The 20,297-nt window shown below is 39.4% G+C and overlaps 2 protein-coding genes across 7 annotated transcripts in view; one reads left to right on the top strand and one right to left on the bottom strand.

Moving 5' to 3' along the window:
• ITGA2 (integrin subunit alpha 2) overlaps window positions 1-4,562 on the top strand; it is a 102,216-nt gene extending 97,654 nt beyond the window's left edge. The window contains exon 30 of the mRNA XM_072756935.1: window positions 463-4,562. Coding sequence (XP_072613036.1) covers window positions 463-543 — 81 coding nt within the window. The 3' untranslated portion in view covers window positions 544-4,562. The remainder of the gene's footprint in view (window positions 1-462) is intronic.
• On the bottom strand, window positions 4,485-16,672 carry MOCS2 (molybdenum cofactor synthesis 2). 6 transcript variants are annotated; one of them, XM_026017006.2, is made up of 7 exons: window positions 16,525-16,672; window positions 15,231-15,352; window positions 13,692-13,836; window positions 10,988-11,115; window positions 10,276-10,426; window positions 9,297-9,420; window positions 4,485-7,340 (listed from the first exon to the last, which is right to left on the bottom strand). In XM_026017006.2, the coding sequence occupies exons 3-7, from the start codon at window positions 13,787-13,789 to the stop codon at window positions 7,272-7,274; spliced, it is 570 nt and encodes a 189-aa protein (XP_025872791.1). In that variant the 5' UTR covers window positions 13,790-13,836; window positions 15,231-15,352; window positions 16,525-16,672; the 3' UTR covers window positions 4,485-7,271. The 6 variants fall into 6 exon arrangements, with proteins under 6 accessions (XP_025872791.1, XP_025872792.1, XP_025872790.1 ...); XM_026017007.2 differs by having other exon boundaries at window positions 16,127-16,593; XM_026017005.2 differs by having other exon boundaries at window positions 13,683-13,836; window positions 16,127-16,574.
• Window positions 16,673-20,297: the final 3,625 nt, after the last annotated feature.

Below are 20,297 nucleotides of genomic sequence, written 5' to 3'. Positions count from 1 at the left end.
AAAGACATCTGCCTTGAATTTCCTTTTCAAATGGTAACTCTAAGTTTCATAAGGTATCTCCTCCATCATAAGAGAAAAGGAAACGCAAATTTACTTGCAAATTCTCACTTATGTCCTTGAAGACACTCAGTAAGGATTTTATATCCTTGGTCATGGTCCCTATATACTTTTATTTTTTTAACCTGCTTTACATCCAGACCTCTGTTTTCGTTCAGCTGCAAATACGTAGACCCTGGGAACTATGAATTCAGTTCAACTCTCTGGGTATTATTTTCTCTAAGACTATGACCTAATACCAGCTTAGATCCTAATGACCTAATAAGCTGACATTAGGTCATAGTCTGTACCCCATCCTCTTCAGAGCCCCAGGGATTCCCAGAGGTGCTTTAGTGGGCGGCCAAGGTGGGGGCAAAGACGCCGTAACTAGCCCATAGATGGTAAAATTTTTACATCATCTTACAGCTTGGCTTCTTCAAAAGAAAATATGAAAAAATGTCCAAAAATGCAGATGAGATTGACGAGACCACAGAACTCAACAGCTGAGCCCCGGCCATCTCCCTGCAGTGCAAGCTGGCAGCACTGCAACCCAGGGTTTGCGATTTGCATAAGTGGATTTTTTTTCAATCCCAGTGTTTAATGTGTAATTGGGTAAACTAGCCTGTTATTTTACGAAAACTGCAGGTCAGTTTGGAAAGAAGAAATTGGGGGATTGGGGGGTGGCTAGAAGTATAACGGGTAAAAGATTTATTTTATATTGGGGGGGAGGGAAAGTGATCTTTCCACTGGCTGGTCCAGAGTTTACATTATAATGTGTATTGTGTCAGAAACATGAAATGCTTCCAAACATGAGAAGTCTTAAAGAAAAATATACCCTTTCTTAGATTTGGGGGGGGGGGGGGGCACTCCAGCCATTGAAAGTGATTGTTTTTAAACAGTAACAACAAAAGTAGAAGGACTTGACATAGATACAGAATTAGTTTGGATATTGATGTAGAAAAAAAAAACAAAACACAGGTCTTCAACTTATGCTGCTCATCCAAAGCTGCCACAGGTTATTTCAAGTGATAATTTTGTTAATAAAGCAGGGTGAAACTTGCTGTTGTCAGCCTGGAGCTGCCTCCTCAGTCCCTTGTTTGGTAGGATGTACTTATCAGGGGATCCCTGGGTGGCTCAGCGGTTTGGCGCCTGCCTTTGGCCCAGGGCACAATCCTGGAGACCCGGGATCGAATCCCATGTCGGGCTCCCAGCAAGGAGCCTGCTTCTCCCTCTGCCTGTGTCTCTGTCTCTCTCTCTCTCTGCCTATCATGAATAAATAGTAAATAAAATCTTAAAAAAAAAAAAAAAAAAAAAAAGGATGTACTTATCAAAACATGCTTGGTTGGATACCTGGTAGTAACCCAGGATATGCTTCCTAGAGAAGAAACCTCTGTTTAAGGCAGGGGGTGGGGAGGGTAGTTTTGAGGTCAAAGCACAAAATTTTGTTTAAAATCTTTAATATCACAACACTTATAGTAAAATCCTAGCTGCTAGAGGACGTAGGAAGTTTCCTTTCTCCTTCAGGATGTCCACCTGACTGATGTGACTGGATGGTAGGGACCTAGTTTGAATTTTTGGAAGAGGAATAATTTCTTTGCCATCCTTCCTCCTTCCATACTAAACCACTCTCCGCCTCCTGGTGTGCCTGTCTTCCAGAAGCCACCTGAGGCATGCCTTTCTCTCCAAGCAATTCAGAGTAAGCCACCCTCCCTTGGCCCTCGTCCAAATCTCCCATTCGTTGGAGCAGCTGCTCTACACCAGGTGTGAGGAAGAGAAATCCTCTCACTTACATATTGACTCCCTTGACTCCAGGGAGCTATTTTCATTTACTGTTAAACAGGTAAGAAATATAAGCCAGAGTTAATTTCTAATTATTGGAATTTTAGACAGTGTAAACAAGTTTTAAAAAGCCTCAGGAATTTGCAAGCAACTACAAGGAGACATTGGAAACCACCAAATTAACAGGTACACCCTCTGTGTTTGTGTGTTGTTGGAGGACTTATATGTCCAGAATGACTCCCCCCGGGCAAGTTTGCTCAGTAGGTAGCTTGCTACATCCCAACTCCTGAGACATTTGGTCAGTCGGGGATGACATGCACTACTAGTCTGTATTTTAACAAGCATCCTAGTCACTGATGGGAATAAACTATCTTGGGAAACACCACCGATTTCTCCTTCTGCACTTTCTTTTGTTTCTGAGCCCATACATTCTCCAAGAGGGAGAAGGGCCCAAGCAAAGCCAGTAGAGGGTTATTTTATGTCAGAAACTGCAAACCTAAAGCTTTGGTCAAGTCACTTGGCCTCTTTACACTGTAGTGTCCTCATTATAAAATAGGAAGGAGGGATCCCTGGGTGGCGCAGCGCCTGCCTTTGGCCCAGGGCGCGATCCTGGAGACCCGGGATCGAGTCCCACGTCGGGCTCCCGGTGCATGGAGCCTGCTTCTCCCTCTGCCTATGTCTCTGCCTCTCTCTGTGTGTGACTATCATAAATAAATAAATAAATAATTAAAATAGGAAGGCTGTGTTGGAGCTCAGCAGCAATGCTTCTAGCTTTAAAAGTCTATGATCTGGATTTCTTATAACTAGACAATCCTCCAAAAACCTGACTTTGAAAACAGGTCTATGTTTGTGTGCCTCTGGCCCCGACAGCCCTCCTGGCCCCAATTCCTATAAGCTATCTAGAGCTATCTGCACTGTTTAGTGATTTATTTTGTATTTGACAAAGCAAAACGAGGGGAAAAAGTTAGCCATAAAATATCAGGGGTTTGTAGCAAAAACAGAGTATCCTCTAGATGGGCTAGAGCCCAATTCTTAAAACAGCTGTGTGGACACTGAGTCCAAAACTTTTTTAAAAAGAGTGGAGGAAAAACATCACTAAGTCGATAAAAAATATTTCATAAACCATGTAACTACTGTATACATAAACACACTAGTTCTTCAGGGTGCTATAAAAGAACTCCAACAGGTCTTTCATCTTATTTTGCCTCACCTTTCTTACTGAACTAGGTCACATACCCACGGCAAGCTGCAGAATCTTGGCCATGCCATGGCTTAGGTAATCTACCTTGTTGGCATTGTCTCCATGAAGTAGTTGTATTACTATAAACCAAAAAATTAGCCACTTGTCTCTGTACCATTTATTACACTAGCACAGGGTTTCTCAGCCTTGGCACTACTGACTCGAGGGCCTAGGTAATTCATTCTGGCAGGGGATGACTATCCTACGCGTGACAGAATGATTACCATCCCTGGCACTTCTAAGTTGTGACAATCAAAAAATATCTCCAGATGCTGTATCACGTCTCCTGGGAGGCAAAATCCCCCCAATTGAGAACCCTGCTGCACTATAAGCGAGTGCTCTAAGTACACAACTTCTGTCATCAGATCACAAGTTTGAGGCAGGGGCTCTAATGAGTATTTCTCAAGCCCTTTTAAGCAAAGGCAAATACTTATCCAAGCAATTTAAAGAAAAACAAAATCCAATGCTTGAAAAAAAGTTACGTACTCCTGTTCAGCCATACTTTTAAAAGTATGACATAGGGTCTAAAAGATACCATCTTAAAGTTTCCATTTCATAAATGGCATATAGACAAGATCTGTAGAATGTTATTAAAAACAGAGTTGCTTCATGCATAGCTACCCCACAAGCCATTTGTAAAATACTGTGTATCATTCATTTTAGCAGCAAAAAGAGAACTCCCAACTGGAAAGAAATTTTTCTGGCTGGCAGTGTTTTTATAAAATAGAAGTTATCTATTAACTGTGAAAACTAAAACCAGTCTATCATAATCACATAAGTGATTATACTAAAAGTTATTATAAAAGGTATAAATTTATAATGTATTTATCTATTCTGATATACAGCTATAAGTTAATATATTTAAAATCTCATCAGTTAAGACATTAAATAGAAAGCAAGATCCCTCAAACTGAGCACCCTGGCCCATCTTTGCAATTTCAGTTTGCACACAGAAAATACCTGCATCCATGACTATTCAGGACTCTGCCGTTCATGTACATTAATGCAGATCCATTTTAAACAATTTTAGAGACTAAACATCTAGAGGTAAAGATAAACATGAGGGTAAAGTTTAAAATAACTTTAAACCTTAAATAATGAAAATGTAGCCATATGTAAATATAAAAAGATGGTTTCATCTGTACCAGATTTATTTTGGCAGACAAAGTCAAAATAAAAATGTATATATTGCACAACTATGTTAGAATTGTATATTTCTTAAAGAACAATTGTCTTGGTATTTTCTTTCATGTAAAGTATAAATCTTTAAGATGTAATGAGTATATTTGCTTTTTTTAACTGGTTTTTGCCTTTTTTTCCCTCTCCTCCAAAAATATAAAAATGTATGCATGTTCATCAAGTTGCACAATTCATTTCTGAGAAACGAACTGGAAAAGTAATCAACATTAGTATGAGAAAAACTCAACTATGAAAATCAAGTGTTATTTAATTGTAAACCACTCTTCATACATCAATGAATTATAATTAAAATTGTTTTAAAAACAAAGTTACATTACTTTGGAGTTTTAATTTTATGGCTCGTATATTTCACTGTATTTATCTTACACACTCACTTTGCTTCTGAACATGTTCAAGACTCAATGTAAGAGTGAGAATGTATCTAATCCTACAGTGGTAAGATTACACTAGCAGTGACCACAGGATATTTTGTAAAAACCTGAAACTACCTTCATGGTTTAGGGACTAAGTATAAAACCTAGACTCTAAATGTGTCCACACATAGCACTGCATCGCCTGGAAGCCTGTCACAAAACGCATACTTTAGATGCCATCTAGAACTACTGAATTTGAACAGGACGTTTAACAATCGCTAGATGATTCATACATTACATATTAAAGTTTGAGAAGTACTGCTCTAAACACAATTTATCTCTTGAAATAAAATGTGTGCTTGGAATAGAGGGGGAAAAGAAAGTTACTCCAACTGTTGCAACTTGCCAAGGCACTCATCTGCAAGGTTTTCTTTTTTGTTTTTGTTTGTTTTAGTAGTAAGCAGGAGGGTTTAAATACATTAAGGATTAAATATGCTGAAGTTATTATGTGTCATCAAGCTTACTGACATTTAAATTACAGTTAATACAAAGGTTGATGGCATGTGTTTCCATCTACAGTGATGCACAAACATCTCCCATTCCCAGATCAAGTGATCTCTCAAACACCCTCAACTCTGCCCATCCCAATTGTGGTGATCTACGTTGTAAGAGCAGCTTACTGCAGAACTGCCACCAGTTAGTGTGCTGGTATACATCATACATTAAACTTCAACTATGAAAAAAAAAAAAAAGAACGTTAGCTCTGTCATAGATAGATCTATATATTAAGGCCACAATTTTGTCCCAAATTGGAAAATCTTGTATTTACTCATTTTTTAAAAGTAATTCCTTTTACTATTCTACATCAGTTTTTAAAAACCATAAACAGCATTTTTTAAAATTCCATCCTCATCCTAACTCCTTAATAAACTCAGATACTAATTAAACATTGGAAATAGTCTTATTCAAAGTCAGACACTACTTTTCATCGAAGAGCCACTCCAACTTAACTTAAAAAGGCTAACTATATGGAACTTTTTAGTTCTATGCCAAAGAAATGGCCTGGGGTGCCTGGGTGGCTCAGTCTGTTAAGTGTCTGCCTTTGGCTCAAGTCATGATCTCAGGGTCCTGGGATGGAGCTCCGCATCAGGGTTTCTGCTTAGCAGGGAGTCTGCTTCTCCTGTTCCATCTGCCCCTTCCCCCTCATGTGTGTGCGCACTGTCTCTCAATAAATAAAATCTTTAAGAAAGAAAGAAAAGTAATGGACTAAAAATTTGACTCAAGTTGCTCTTGCTGTAGCCCTGGCTCTACTGCCCTCTGCTGGGTCAGCTACCAACTACATGACAAATCATTCAGGCCTTAAGAGACCTCTCTTGCAAACTCGTTGCTAGTAAGTAGCTAGGTAAGATGTCAGGATGGGAATGCGGGAGAGAGTAGAGGGGAAAACCTGCCCACTCATGCAGTTAGCCTGATACCTTTACACAACTGTGAGCATGACAACTACATGTGTTTAGGTGTATTTAATTGGGGCACAATTCTTAACACCAACTCACTTTTCAGTGCATGGTGGTAGCTAAGGCATTGCCCTGACCTCAGGAAGTCCATAGTCTAAAAGAAACTTGTAGATATGGTATATCAGGTAGCATAAAGGTCCACAGCAAGACAGAAAGCAGAGTAAGGGAACAGGATTCCAGTTTGAAATAGGATAGTCAGAGAAGGCTCTCTGAGGAGATAACATTTAACTGGGGGCTGAAATAAAGTGGAGAAGTAGACTGGGAATATCTGGAGAAAGAGCATTCCAGATAAAGGTACAAGTAAGGACCCTATGACAAAATAAACTTGTTACACACCAGCCACAGCAAAGAGGGTTCGGGGGGGGGGGGGGGAGGCTGGAGCCCAATCACAGACTGAAGGCCACAGTGAGGACAGTGGGTTCTAGGATGTAATTAGCTCTCAGAAGGCTCCAAGGAGGATGAAGTGACCTCAGTGGGAGATAGAAGAATGGCAGCGGGGCAGCGGGGGGACTGTCAGCAGGCCACATCAGCAGTCCAAGAGCAGTGGAGTGGAGACCCAGCAGCAGAAAATGGAAGTAGCAGCTGGATTCAGACATCAAATCTGTTTTCAAATTCTCCATTAAGTTCATTCAGGGATCTGAGGTCAAGACTCAAAGTACTGGCTTCTTGACCACTATTCCTCACAACAAACTGAAATATATTGTGACTCCAATATCATTACCAAAGGATGAAAATATTCACAAAATCACAAAATACTTCACTCATTGACCATCTACTATTACTTTAAGAAAAATCCTTTTCATTTTGCTTACTGAAAAATACTTAAAATATAAGTAATCTGAATTTCCTACTTCATGGCATAGTATGTCTACCACAGGCATCTTTCCTCACATTTAAATTACACTTCCGTTTTTTCCTTAAATTACACTTTTTTTTTTTCCTTACAGCGTTTCCTGTATCTCTGGTTTCTGCAAAAACCCTCATCCCAGACACCCACTTATTTTTTTTCTCCCTTTTGTCCCACTGGTGTAACATAAGAAGACATTGTGCTTCAGTAAACTATCTTAACTTCTGGAGAAGAAAAATCAAAATGTGATAAAGGCAGTTGTTCACCAAATTTAATTTTAGTACTCTTAAAAAATGTGTGACTTAATCATCAGTTGCCCAAAAACATTCTTTGTTTCTTTTCCAAGATGATGATGATTCTTCATACATTTCCTGAAAAACAGAACCATAACAGGTTCAAAACACAGTGGCTTAATAAATTCAACTACATCTGAAGAATTCAGGTAAATGAGTATCACGTCTATTTAAATCTGTTACTCTTCTAACAATCTAACACTGAAGGTAGAAAAATAAATAAATATGTTCCCTATACTTAAGGACTTCCAATCATGTGGGAGAAACAATAGACAAGACTTAACAAGACAAGGCACAACCAAAGAATAGAATAAACAATTCCATCTGGGACCATGTCAGGGGACAGCCTGAACAAGGTCATGCAGGGAGGATGGAACCTCTTTAGTTTTAAGCATTTTTTTTTCTTTCCAAACACACCTACTACTTCAACATTTCTAAATATGCCTTTTTCTGTATATTAAGGCTATCATTTTGTCCCAAATTCAAAAATCTTATATTTACTCATTTCCATAGGCAGAAGGGGGATTTCCACTAAGTGTGAAATTAAGCGACCACACACCTAATTCCTAACTAGGTTTGGGCTGCACCGTAGTGACAACTGCTCTGTGAGTGTGGGCCCCATCCACCTGCCTACATCTTGCCTAGATCACCAATGATCTCAAAGTACAGACGGGACTAGAACTCACAAGAATTTAGATACTTCTTGGAAGGGAGGGGAATAAAAATGTATTGTTCTTCTCACTCTCCTATCAGATTCTATTTCTGAAGGACAGAAATCCAAATTTGACTTTCCTCTGAGTACCTGTACACACTTCTCAACCTCCTCAGGCAGAAAAGTAAAACAGAAAGCTCAGCTAGCTCTCAAAGTGTAAAAATGAGAGAATGTCCCAGCTCCTGCTCACTCCCTTATCCTGGGCGCCTACCTTCTTCATCTGCTATCAGCTAGCTAGCCTTTCTTCCTCCCTGGTAAAGAAAGTTACCTCTGCTGCACAGGCTCACAACTCAATGTAGGATGCCCTCCCTACCTCACTCTAGTCAGGAAACTGCCTCAGGTAGTCCATCAACATTGTGGCAGCTCTGTTCATAGCAAAGCCACCATCTATCTGAGTGAGCTTCACTAAGGCAGTTTTCTCTCAGATACCCTAACTTCGAATCCCAAAGTATACCCTTCTATGAAAGGGTTTCATTTTTTATTCAGAAAACATGGTCCCTGAATTTCACAAGCCCTTTGTCAGAGTCCCATTTGCTTATCTCCACTACTGGCTGAGGTGGTAGGCTCCTGGGAAAGACTCACCTTCTGGTCCTCTGCTCTGGCCTTCTAATCTGAGCAGTTAATTCAATTCATTCCTCAGTTTCGCTACCAGCCAAAATGCTGTGGGTAATTCTAGACTCTTGAGTGCAATCACAAGTTTGAGAATTCAGAACAATCCCACTGTTGTTGGAAGAAATTAGGGAGTGGGGTCTTCTCATCCCTTCAGAATGTCCTCTTTAACCAGAGATTTGCTCTTATTGACAGATGTATTGGCAAAAAATGAGTTAAAATTTCCTATTCATATTTTAATATCCATTCACTATGCATTTTCTTAGAAGAGGCAATACCCCACCCTTTTCTTTTCCTAAAAAGAAATTCTAGAATGTTCTTTGCTGTTTTGCCTTGAAAAATATTTTTAAGCTATTGCCTAAATAGCCATGCATTATTCCCACTCAGCAAAAGAAATTCAAGGGAATTCTAATCCAAAGAAAATGAATTCATACATGAACCAATGGAACAGTCCAGACCAGGAGATCTAGTTGTTACCATCTAGTGAGGCCTAATTTGTGCCATGCATTCTTTGAAGCATGTACTTTTCAGGTTTAGCAAACCTTGGAAAGGAGACATTACATAAACGGCCTATTTCACAGATAAAAATAACATGATTCTATACAGTCAGGGAAGACCCATGAATACAAGTTCTATACGTAACCTTACTCCTTATCTTTTAAAAATCTATGAGAAAAATCATGTTCAAATGGCAACATTAGATGTTCTCTTACCTTTTTCCATATGGGCACCTTGGCTTTTAAAGTATCAATGGCATAGCTCACAGCCTGGAGGGATGAGGCCCTATGGACCGAGGACACAGCAATGATAACGCTCGCTTCTGATACTGGAACTAAGCTTTAACAAAATGAAGAAAACAAAATGCCATCTCTTTTGAATCTAGTTAAGCAATCTACTGAACAGATGAAAAAAAATTCCAGTAAAGAATTCTTACAGCATTCAGTTCTGTTTTTACATAAATTTCCAGATTAGTTAAAAAAAAAAAACAGTAATTTATCCCAACTGCATTCAGCAGAGGGGATGCTGAGGTTGTAGCTACTTTGTTAGCATTGACCCACTAGACCAGTCTGATGGGCACTGAGAAAAAGGCCTACTGATTCTGATTCAAACAAGGCACAGTGCCAGGTAATACCCAGAGACACAAACTTACTGCATGATGAGTATAATGTGGATTTTAAAATATCAAACAGAAATAAACATAAAATAATTGATAAAATTATAATTAATAATAAAATAACAAACTAATGGAATATAACAGAGATGGAGCCTCAACTGTTAGGTTCTTTTTGAAGCCCGGAACTCTACTCTTTTTAGCAGTATGGAAAGGCAAACTAATTTAATAACCTTAAAGGCATTTACATTAAAAAAAAAAAAAAATCTACTAACAGACTTGTCATACAAACTGAGTCCAGACTATGAAACAATTCTTAAAAAGCCTTAAGGACTTTAGCACACATTAGCACTGCTGTCTGTTTACATTTGGACTTGTTACAGCATCAGCCACTCTCCAAATGTTACAATGCAACACACAGCCCTAGAGGCACCCAGTGTCTCCATTCTGTGGGCCAGAATAATTCACAAACCTTCCTTGCTTGGTAATATAGGTTTGATATGGAAGGTTCTAGAATCAGAATCAGTACAAAGATGGGAAACAGCAGCAATTAACTTTTAAATTGCTAAAGAAAATCATACCCAAGTCTATGAAACACTGCTATGTGTTTGACTGGCCATTTCTGCCTAATGTCACTACAGATCTTTCTGATCTCATTTTCTGCCATCGGTAGATATGCTTCATATTCTAAACTAATGACTTTTTTCCCTTCAAAGTTGTTTCTTGTAGTCCCTAAAAAGAAAACAGAAAGAAAAAGAAAAATATTACAATAAGGTTTTTCCTTACAATAGAAATAACATATGAATAGAAAAGAGGATTATTTTTGAATACACAAGAACATAACAATTTGTCTAAAAATTTCTATCAAACTTTCTCAAAACAAAAACTTGGTTAGAAAAATAAAAAAATAATTATCACAAAGATAAGGAAATAAAATGACACTGATTAGGCAAGTATACCAAAAATATTCATTGGACAAACCAGGAAGGGAAACATGCTCCTAGGATTATCATTAAGTTGGTATCATCACCGTATTTCCCCTCAATATTTGGAAAATACAGAATTCTCCCTGCCAATAATGACTTTTAATCCTGCCCTTCAAAGCCGTTAACATATGCTAATTTGAAGATTACTAAAACAAAATAAGAACTAAAAAAATTTCTACCCACCACCATGGGTAGTCTTGGCTTACTGTTCTCAGTATCTTAAAATCCTATATTAACACTGAACATGGGAAACACTAAATTTTCCTGTCTTGTGCAGTCTACAGATGCTGTGAAAATGACAACTCACCTACAAATAGGGAGACTGCACCACAGAGTGGAGAAATCACCAACTGTGAGACTTCATCTACGGAGAGTTTCTCAGCAGTGAATTTTATTATATCTTTAGGTTTCTCTTCAATTTCATTCAGATCTTTCCTAGAAGATAATAATAAACCTTAACAATAGTACTATAGGCAAACACCCAACATACAGATTATGTTTCAATTTCTGTTTTTTGTACATTAGACCTGAGAGAATGATAAAAATAAGCAGGTGTAAAATTTTAGCAAAACTCAGCATATTTGTAAATATCCCTAATGAATCAAGCAGGATATAAAGAGGAATTTACCATTAACATGATCACTTAAAATATAATCTATCTCATATGCCACTTTATGCCAAATTTTTGAACTGCTGCTCTTATCTTCCAACATGATATGGGCCAGACATCAAAACCTCCATGCACATTACCTCTAACCACTTCATGTCCATGCACCAAACCTAGAACTGCCTTTTTCTTTATCCAAAAAGGAGAGAGGGAGAACAGAAACCATGGTGACTCCACAGGAACTGGGCTTATTTCATACTGGACATAATCCCAGTTAAGTAACTGAGGAAATAAGGAAATGAACGGTGTGCCTACCACCAGATGTCATACAAAGCCCTTTGTCTTGCACTTCTCATTTCCTTCATCATGCATCTATTATATACTCACTAAGAGAACAACCCCATGCACTAGACAAGGACCAGGGAACAAAAAAATCTAGCCCCTGCCCTCAGGGTACCTACACAGGAATGGGAGAAGCAAAGCTATAAAGAAAAATTATAAATAGGAGTAACTTATCAAAATAAACAGCGTTCAGAGACAGAGCATGGGTGCTAGGAGAGGGGTTGTATAAGAGGGTCAGGGAACACCTGTCTCAAGAGATAGTATTTAGAGGTGAGAACTGAAAGATAAAAGAGCAGTACTGTAAAAAAAAAAAAAAAAAAAAAAAACCAGGGGAACAGGCCTGTGATCTCCGGCACAGACAGAGGGAATGGCAAATAGAAAGCCTCTGGGACAGGAAAGACAGAAGTGTGCTCCAGAATCTACAGGGAGGCTGGAACTCAGGGCTCTAGGGAGAAAACAGATGGGCTGAGACTGGGCACGCAGGTTGGACTGAGCAGGATGAGGAGTCTGTATATAATCATAAATCCTGCAAGATTTCATTCACATTGAAAGACAAGAGAAAGAAGGCTCAGAACAGTTAAGGACTCATCCAAGGTGATTCCAATCCAACGTTCTCTTCCCTATGCTTCCAGCTACTAAAAAGAAAGAAAAGCATAAATATTCACATTCCACCGGATTATAGGATGTTTCAATCTTCTGTACACACCACCTGAGTTTCTTACAATAACTTAACAGGTAATCCAAATGTGGTCTATGGTTTATGAACTTCAAACCATACCAAATTCCACAACTTGATTCTATAAGGACATGGATTCTAAAACCACGTTACAAATCCTGTCAAACACTTTCTAACAATACATAACGCAGTTGAGTAATCTTCCTAATCTTTCCAAAGAACACCTTTAATCCTCTCTCTCTCTCTCTCACAAACACACACACACACACACACACCTTTAATGGTAGCATACTATTTTCTGAATAAATTCCAAACTCAAAAAAATGGCATTTTTCTAAAATCATGGTGGTGATATGGTGATCAGTTTTCCAGTAAAACTGAGATACGTATCTAACAAGAAACACTTATTTCCAAATTGTAGGACTAACAAAGATCCAGTATTTATCAGTATGATGGGCAATTTGCTTCGCAATATATATTCTTTACTTTTGGGGCCACTGCCCTCCAGCAGACTAGAGAAAAAAAAAAAACAAGTGAAAAAAACAACTGGCATCCTTATATGTTCCTTTCTTCAATGAAACCAAGGTTTTATCATTGAATATAGTATTTACTCTTGATTTGGGAGAAAAGCCCTATCACATTAAGAAAGTTTTCGTTCATTCTTAAAAAAAAAAAAAAAAGTTTTCATTCATTCTTAGGGATAATCATTAATTTCTACATGATTTGTTCTTCAGTTGACAGTAAATTAAGCCTTATTCTATCTCTCCAGACTATACCAAGAGATACCCTTAGATAAAAACTATGCTGTTTGGGAAGATGCCAAGGATCCCAGAGCTACCTATTTCTTCATACCTGGAAAATGGTAACTTTCTTGTTAGGCACAGTGATCTTTTTTACTTCCTGGCTGTGTAATTTTTCTATATTTCTCTGTGCCCAGGAGAGCTTTTATCCTGTATTAAAAACATATTTGTGAGAAAGTACAGAGAATCCAATAATCTGAATTCAAACATTGGCTCTAGCACTTATTAGCTGTGTGATCATAAACAAGTCTTTTCTCGAATTTGTTTTCCTTTCTGCAAAATAGGAATATTAATACTCCAGGATTCAGCACTGTGCCTGACACAAAATAAAATTTCAATAAACCATTTTAAGTGGAGAGAATGAACATGTCAAACTGACATAAAACTAAACTGCTTACAAGAGAACAGAAGTAGAGGTAATACGCAGATACGTGTTAAGTGTGTCTGCATCAATTCTTCTATTATAGCAATAACTACTGGTGCAGACAGACTTACAAAAAGCATATATTTAAAGCAAATCATACACAACTTGTCACCTATGTGATCCACTTCCACAAAATTGATTAAGAAAATATACCTCACACACCTAAATGGATCCAGAGCACTACCCTCCACTAATGGGGGGGATGATGGCAATTTCATCTCCTGACTGAAGGTGGAGGAGCTGATCTCCAAGCTCGACATATTCTTGACGGACGGCAAATATCACCTGATTTCTGACATCAGCCAATCTAAAGGGGGAAAAGTATAATTAGAAGTATCAATGTTGTGTTTAGACCTCAAATCTCTTCAGCTACAACTAAAAATACATTAAATATTACATTACTTCATGAAGTGCCATCTGCAAAGTTACTAATTAAACCAACTTATATTATGCACAGAAAATACATATCCCCTGAACAACATACTTATTCACCACAAAGAACACAGTAAACTGCTAACAACTCTTTAATAAGATTTATGTTTGGGGATTTAAACAAACAACTCTCCCATCCTCAAAAAAAAAAAGTCTAGACTATGCAATATTTAGATTGGGTCAAGAAAAAGAGAACAAGGGGTGGGGGGGAGAAATTTCCTAATCGGTACATGCCCTTCCCAGGAAATCTTCTCAGCATACAACCAAACTAAGTATATCTCAGAATTTTCCCACAAGACCAGGTGTTTCCCAATAGGTAAAAGATTAAAAATAAAGCAGGACAGAGGCCCCACCACATTTCATGGATTATCAGGGTACTGTAAGAGCAACTCAAAGGGGCAGCTGGCTGGCTCAGTCCATTAACCACTCGACTCTTAATTTTCCACTCAGGTCATGATATGGGGGTTGTGAGATCCAGCCTCAGGTCAGGCTCCATGATGAGCACAGAACCTGCTTAAGATTCTCTTTCCCTCTCTCTCTGCCCCTTCCCCACACTCACTCTCTCTTTAAAAAAAAAAAAAAAAAAAAAAAAAAGCTTAAAACATATGAAATCAAGAAATATTTTTCCCTTTAAACCAACACTGTGGAGTATCTTTTATGATGCACTAAGACTTCCAAATCTATACTGAGTTAGGTGACACAATTAATATTCCTGGAACCCCTTCAAATAAGCCATAATTATACCTTGTTGCAAAAAGGTCTTGAGGTAGGAACAGCAGCAGCAAATTAAAGATTTTCAACCAGAAAAAATCAAATATTATGAAAACTCAATTCAGCAGTAGTAGCTAAGGTTTGTGAGCTTTCATTTTTCTGTTAATCTTAGAAATTCCTAGTTTGAGTTCTCTAAAGAAGGGGCGGAACATAAAATTTAAAGCACAGGTCTTCAACCTAATTTATAACAATTTCATTTAATGTTATAAAAATGTGGAACCCACATTTTCAGTATTTTGTAAATTATAAAAGCAAATACAATCATGTCCCTTTGGCAGTATTCCAGCTCACTGTAGTTTTTCTTAGTAAAATATCTTTAGCCTTCTTTAGGAAATTGTGTATTTTTAGACACCAGAATTTATTAGTAGTTCCAGAAAAATGTCTGACCCTTTTTGACATTAAGCACAGAAATAAAAATTAGTTTTTTCTCTAATCATTTCCACACTTTTCAATGTTTAAAAAGTGTTAATCATATGCATTCTACAAAATTTTAACTACCCAGGATGTCGTGCTTCTATCTCATTCCACAGCTGCAATGCTTTTATTTCTTGTGGAACAGAAATGGTCTCCGAGCGAATCCCTGCTATTTCAGCACTTTTTGCAAAATACAACACTTCAACCTGAAAAGGAGAGAAAATGCCTTTAAGGATAACAGTAATAGACCTTATCTGTCTCTGTGGGCTTTCTTTCTTTCCAATTACTTTTTATTTATTTTTGTGGAAGATTTTATTTATTTATTCATGAGACACACAGAGAGAGAGAGGCAGAGACACACAGAGGGAGAAGCAGGCTCCCCCTGGGGACCCCGATGCTGGACTCCATCCTGGGACTCCAGGGTCAGGGCCCTGAGCCCAAGGCAGGTGCTCAACCACTGAGCCACTGCAGGCGTCCTTCTTTCCAATTACTTTAATCAAAGGCAAATTTTATGAGTTAGAGATAATTAAATCACCCACAAAAGGTTGGTATAATTGCAAGTTCAAATTTTGAAAGCTCTTTGTTTCGAGCACAATTCAGACTAATCTCCAAGCCTGCCACAACAGAACCTTAACGGTATCTTCTTAAGGACCACGAAGCTGTTCTTGACACAAAATGACAGCACCTTTTATAAACACTTAAGCAGGGAACTAATGTCTGAGTTCAGAGAGAAATTGCACAAATAAAATAACCAAAAAGAGAGAGAGAGAGAGGACACGTGTCTCACGGCTGTCACAGGACCTTTGATTCCAGGCCACATCACAAGGAACCCGGCTGCCGAGGACTCGGTTACGCAACATACGAACCCTAAGGTTTGCAAAGGCAGGTGGGCTTGAGAACAGGTTCAACTGGTACTTCCTAGAACACACCTATCCCGTCAGCCCGGTACCTAAGAAATTCGGGCAAGTAAACTAACCCACCTGTCACTCGCCGTGCAAATCATTCTCTACCAAACAGTCAAGGGGTCTGCACATAATCAAGAGTTTGCAAACGCATCCAGGAAGCCCCTTTTCTTCACGGGGACTCGGGGGTTAAATGCATGGGCTTGGAAACTGTCTTTGCCGAAACGCAGAAGCAGAGAAGCACGGGGGCGGGGGCGAGGGCGAGGGCGCCCTCCGAGGCCTTTGCGGCCGTCACCTCGGAGACCCCGAGCTCGCAGGGGGGCCCCGACCTCCTGGTTGGGGCAGCCCCCAAGGGCGACGCTGGGGGCGCTGGGCGCGGACGTAAGGCTCGACGAAAGGCGCCTCGGAGCAAGGCCGGGTCTGTGGAGCGGAGGAAAGCGGGGGCCGAAGCGACCGCGAGGGCCCGCCGCCCTTACCTGACACCGCAACACCATCCCGCCGCGGCCCCCGCTCCGGGGTCCCGGCCGCGGAGGCGGAGCAAGGTCGGCGGAGTGCGCAGGCGCAGACGCAGGCGCAGCCTCACAGCCTCTTCCGCCCGCTCCCTCACGGGGCCTGCGCAGAGCTGGCCCCGCCCCGCCCCGCCCCGCCCCGCCCCGCCGCGCTCCGGGCTGGGGCCGCTGCGGGGGCTTCGGCTGCGCGCCTGCTCCGCGCCGAGTTCAGGCTTCCTTCGCGGGCGGCAGGCGGGGGGCGGCGGGAGCTCCCGCTCCAGGTATCACGGGCTGCGGGGAGGCCTGGCAGCTCGCGCCCGCCTTCCTAGATGCGAGGACGACGTGCGGGAGAGGGGACACCTGTCTGTCACCTGCGTTCGGCTCTGCCGCTTGCTCACCTGTAGGCTTGCCCTTGACCCACCTCCCGTGTAAGTCGAGCCCTCGACGTCTCAGTGTTCGCTCTGTGTCAGATTTACACTTTCCCGGTTTACTAGCTGCTCAGGAATTTGTCCGATTGCTAATCTATCCACCCAGCATTTCCAGCTTTTTATGAACAAGAACTCTGGTTTAAATTGCGTACAGGGACCCCTGGGTGGCGCAGCGGTTTGCCTGCCTTTGGCCCAGGGCCTGGAGACCCGGGATCGAGTCCCGCGTCGGGCTCCCGGTGCATGGAGCCTGCTTCTCCCTCTGCCTGTGTCTCTGCCTCTCTCTTTCTCTCTGTATGTGACTATCATAAATAAATTTTAAAAAATTAAAAAAAATTGCTTACACAGTTTTGTGGGTATAAGCCAGGCACGCTTCCCCCTTGGAACTCAATGCTGATTGGGAGACAGTCGTAAAGCATAAATGTTAAGTCAGTGTACTAAAATGCGATACTAGAGGCACGTGTGACATTTCATGCAAGTGGTAAGGGAAAGGTGGCTGGTCCCCTGAGGAGTATAGGATGTCTTCACAGAGGCATGCTTGAGCTAAATCCGCTAGCTTGAGGAGCAGGGGATGTCAGAGTGAGGGTAGGGATGAGGGAATCTCGCTAAGGTGTGCCAAGCTAGCGGGATATCAAGCAGCAGTATGAGGTCACAGAAGGGCAAATAGTTGGCAGAGTAGACATGACCCCTGCAAGGAAGTATTGGAAATGAGGCTAGATACCAGGTAGTAGCCCGTGGCAAGAAAAATGGGCAAGAATTGACTAACACTGACATATATTTTTGTAAAGTTGCTTAACATCAAGGATAAGGAATTATATTCACAAACAGGAAAGCAGGGGAATGATGACAACAGCCTTAGACTTCTCTGTGAGATCTAATGCCAGAGGATGGTGCAATATCTAAAAGCGCCTAAGAACAAAAGCATGACCCAAAATGTTACATTGGGTGTAACATTTGCCAAGGGGGTGTTGTAAAAGGCCAATGGCTAATACTCCTAAATCTGCAAAACCTCAAAAAATGCAATATTCAAGAGCCCTTCTTATAAAATGTTGTCAGACAAAAATCCAGTCAATCGAGAGAGTAATCAAACTAAAAACTCAGTAATAAAGAAGTTAATGGTAAAAACAAAGAAACTGAAGATGAGATTTTAATCCATTTAAATTTTTATAAAACAAAGACAATTGTGGGATTATGGTTATGGAATAAAATGTAAAATAACATTGGAATAATAAAAAATGGTTATAGAAACTGCCCCAAATTGGAACATGTAGTTACAAAATACAACTCAAGCCTCTTGGTATTTTTTCATAATCTTGTTTCTTAATTTTATTTATTTATTTTTGTTTGTTTCTTAATTTTAGAAGGATCTTTTAGGGGCAGCTATGTCTTATGAATAAATAATCTGATGATTTGTAATTCCTTCAATTATTTTGTTGTTAAATTCAAGTAAAAAGAAAGATCTAAAAAAGAAAAATAGTACAAAGTATAATTGCATTTAAAAATTATATCTATATAACTTTAATGCCCAGATAAAAGGCATGCAATAACATTCACCAAATGATAATTGTTACCATATCTAGGTAATGGAATTATAGATGATTTAAAAAATAATTTTGCTTTTTTCTTTGAAAGTTTCTGTGCTGCTTGATTTTTAGAAACCATTTGTTTATTCTATAAATATTTATTGAGTATTCATTGTTATTTAAGCACCAGAGACACATCTGTGAACTAGAAAAGCAAGATCCTTGCCTCATGGAACTTACATTCTAGTTTGGAAGACACTATATGTAAAACAACAACAGCAACACATAAGAACAGTTTGTGATAAATGCTTAGAAGGAAATGGGTAGAGAAGGAGCAGGATGCAGGTTTGTGCAGGGGGAAATGAACATCGCCTGACCTGAGCTGAGATCTGAAGGATGAGAGGAGCCAGACTTGTGCAGTGCTGCAGGAAGAAGCAACCTGGCTTTGGGTAGGAAAGACTCAGTATGTTTGAAGGATTAAGAGAGGTCAGTGTGGCTGAATGTAAATAGTAAAAATAAAAATAAAAATAAAAATAAAAATAAGAGAGCAAGTAGGAAAGCAAGCCTGGTGAGATGATTTTGAAAAGAATAAAGGGAACCTGGGAGGTCCTGAAAGCCAAAGTAGATTTTTACTTTCAGTAGAAAGCTACACACAAAGACACACACAAAGACACATGTGTACACACACACATAGACACACACACACATGCACTTTTGAAGATATGATTCTGAATCTACTCTGGGCCATTTTGAGGAACTTGAGCACAAATAAGTCTAAAAAGGAATCCAGTGAAGCCTTATCCATGGACTTTTTAATTATGTGATATAATAAATTCCTTACTTTTCCCAAATATTTTCTGCCATAGTGTTTCAGCTATTAAATAGTATCTAGTATTTTACCCCATTATTAGGAACTCTCCATGAAATACTACTTACTTAAGTGACTTTAGGCAAGTTGAAGATTATACTCATATACTATGTTAACAAATGGAAGGAATAGATTTCAAGTCTCAGTCCATATGCAGGCCCTTATTATTAAGTGTAGTCAAACTTGAGAAAAGTGAAAATCTCTCTCTCTCTGAGGAAATCTCAACTGTGTGGTGTGAGATCTGTAGACACATGGCTAATGTCTTTAATATATTTTTGGTGGTATTTGAACTCCTCACTTAAAAAATGGATAATACAACAGTTTGTTTTTTTTAAACTAGCTCAGCATAAACTCTCATCCGGAATTACTCATTTTAACAGGTTGCCCAAAGAATAAAGAGCTTACCAGAGTGCCTTGTACCTTGTAGGTATGCAAAATATTGTTGATGCAGTTTTGCAATTGAATGAAATTATTTACAAAATAACATATTTTTCTTGTGTAATTTTATTCATTGGTCGTTTTCAATGAAAACATGAAAACCAGGATACACTAGGTATACATTAGTTTATGCAAAGAAATGAAAATCAAAAGAAACACGCCCCCTTGTGGTTAGCTATTCCATTTGCAAATCCTTCACCTAAGTGGGAAGTAAATACAGAAGAGTTTTTTTTTTGCAAATGGTCAGCTTTTCACTAACCATATTCTGAAGTCAATATACAATCTTCCAGTTTTGGATGGCAGAGAAAAACTGGATCTCAAAATTTCATGTCTGCATAATCTAAGATAAGCACACAAATAGATTAAAGAAAAAAAAAAACAGAAAAATACACCACACAGGTGTATTTTTACACCAATAAAAAAATACAATTACACAAAAGTTTTGCTGACCCCTGAGGTACAAAGAAGGAAGCATCTATAGCCTGAGGGCATGGGGTGGGCTGAGTA

This window comes from Vulpes vulpes, chromosome 4 (assembly GCF_048418805.1).
Source record: "Vulpes vulpes isolate BD-2025 chromosome 4, VulVul3, whole genome shotgun sequence".
NCBI classification, from domain to species: Eukaryota; Metazoa; Chordata; class Mammalia; order Carnivora; family Canidae; genus Vulpes; species Vulpes vulpes.
This window is presented reverse-complemented; position numbering and strand designations above follow the sequence as displayed.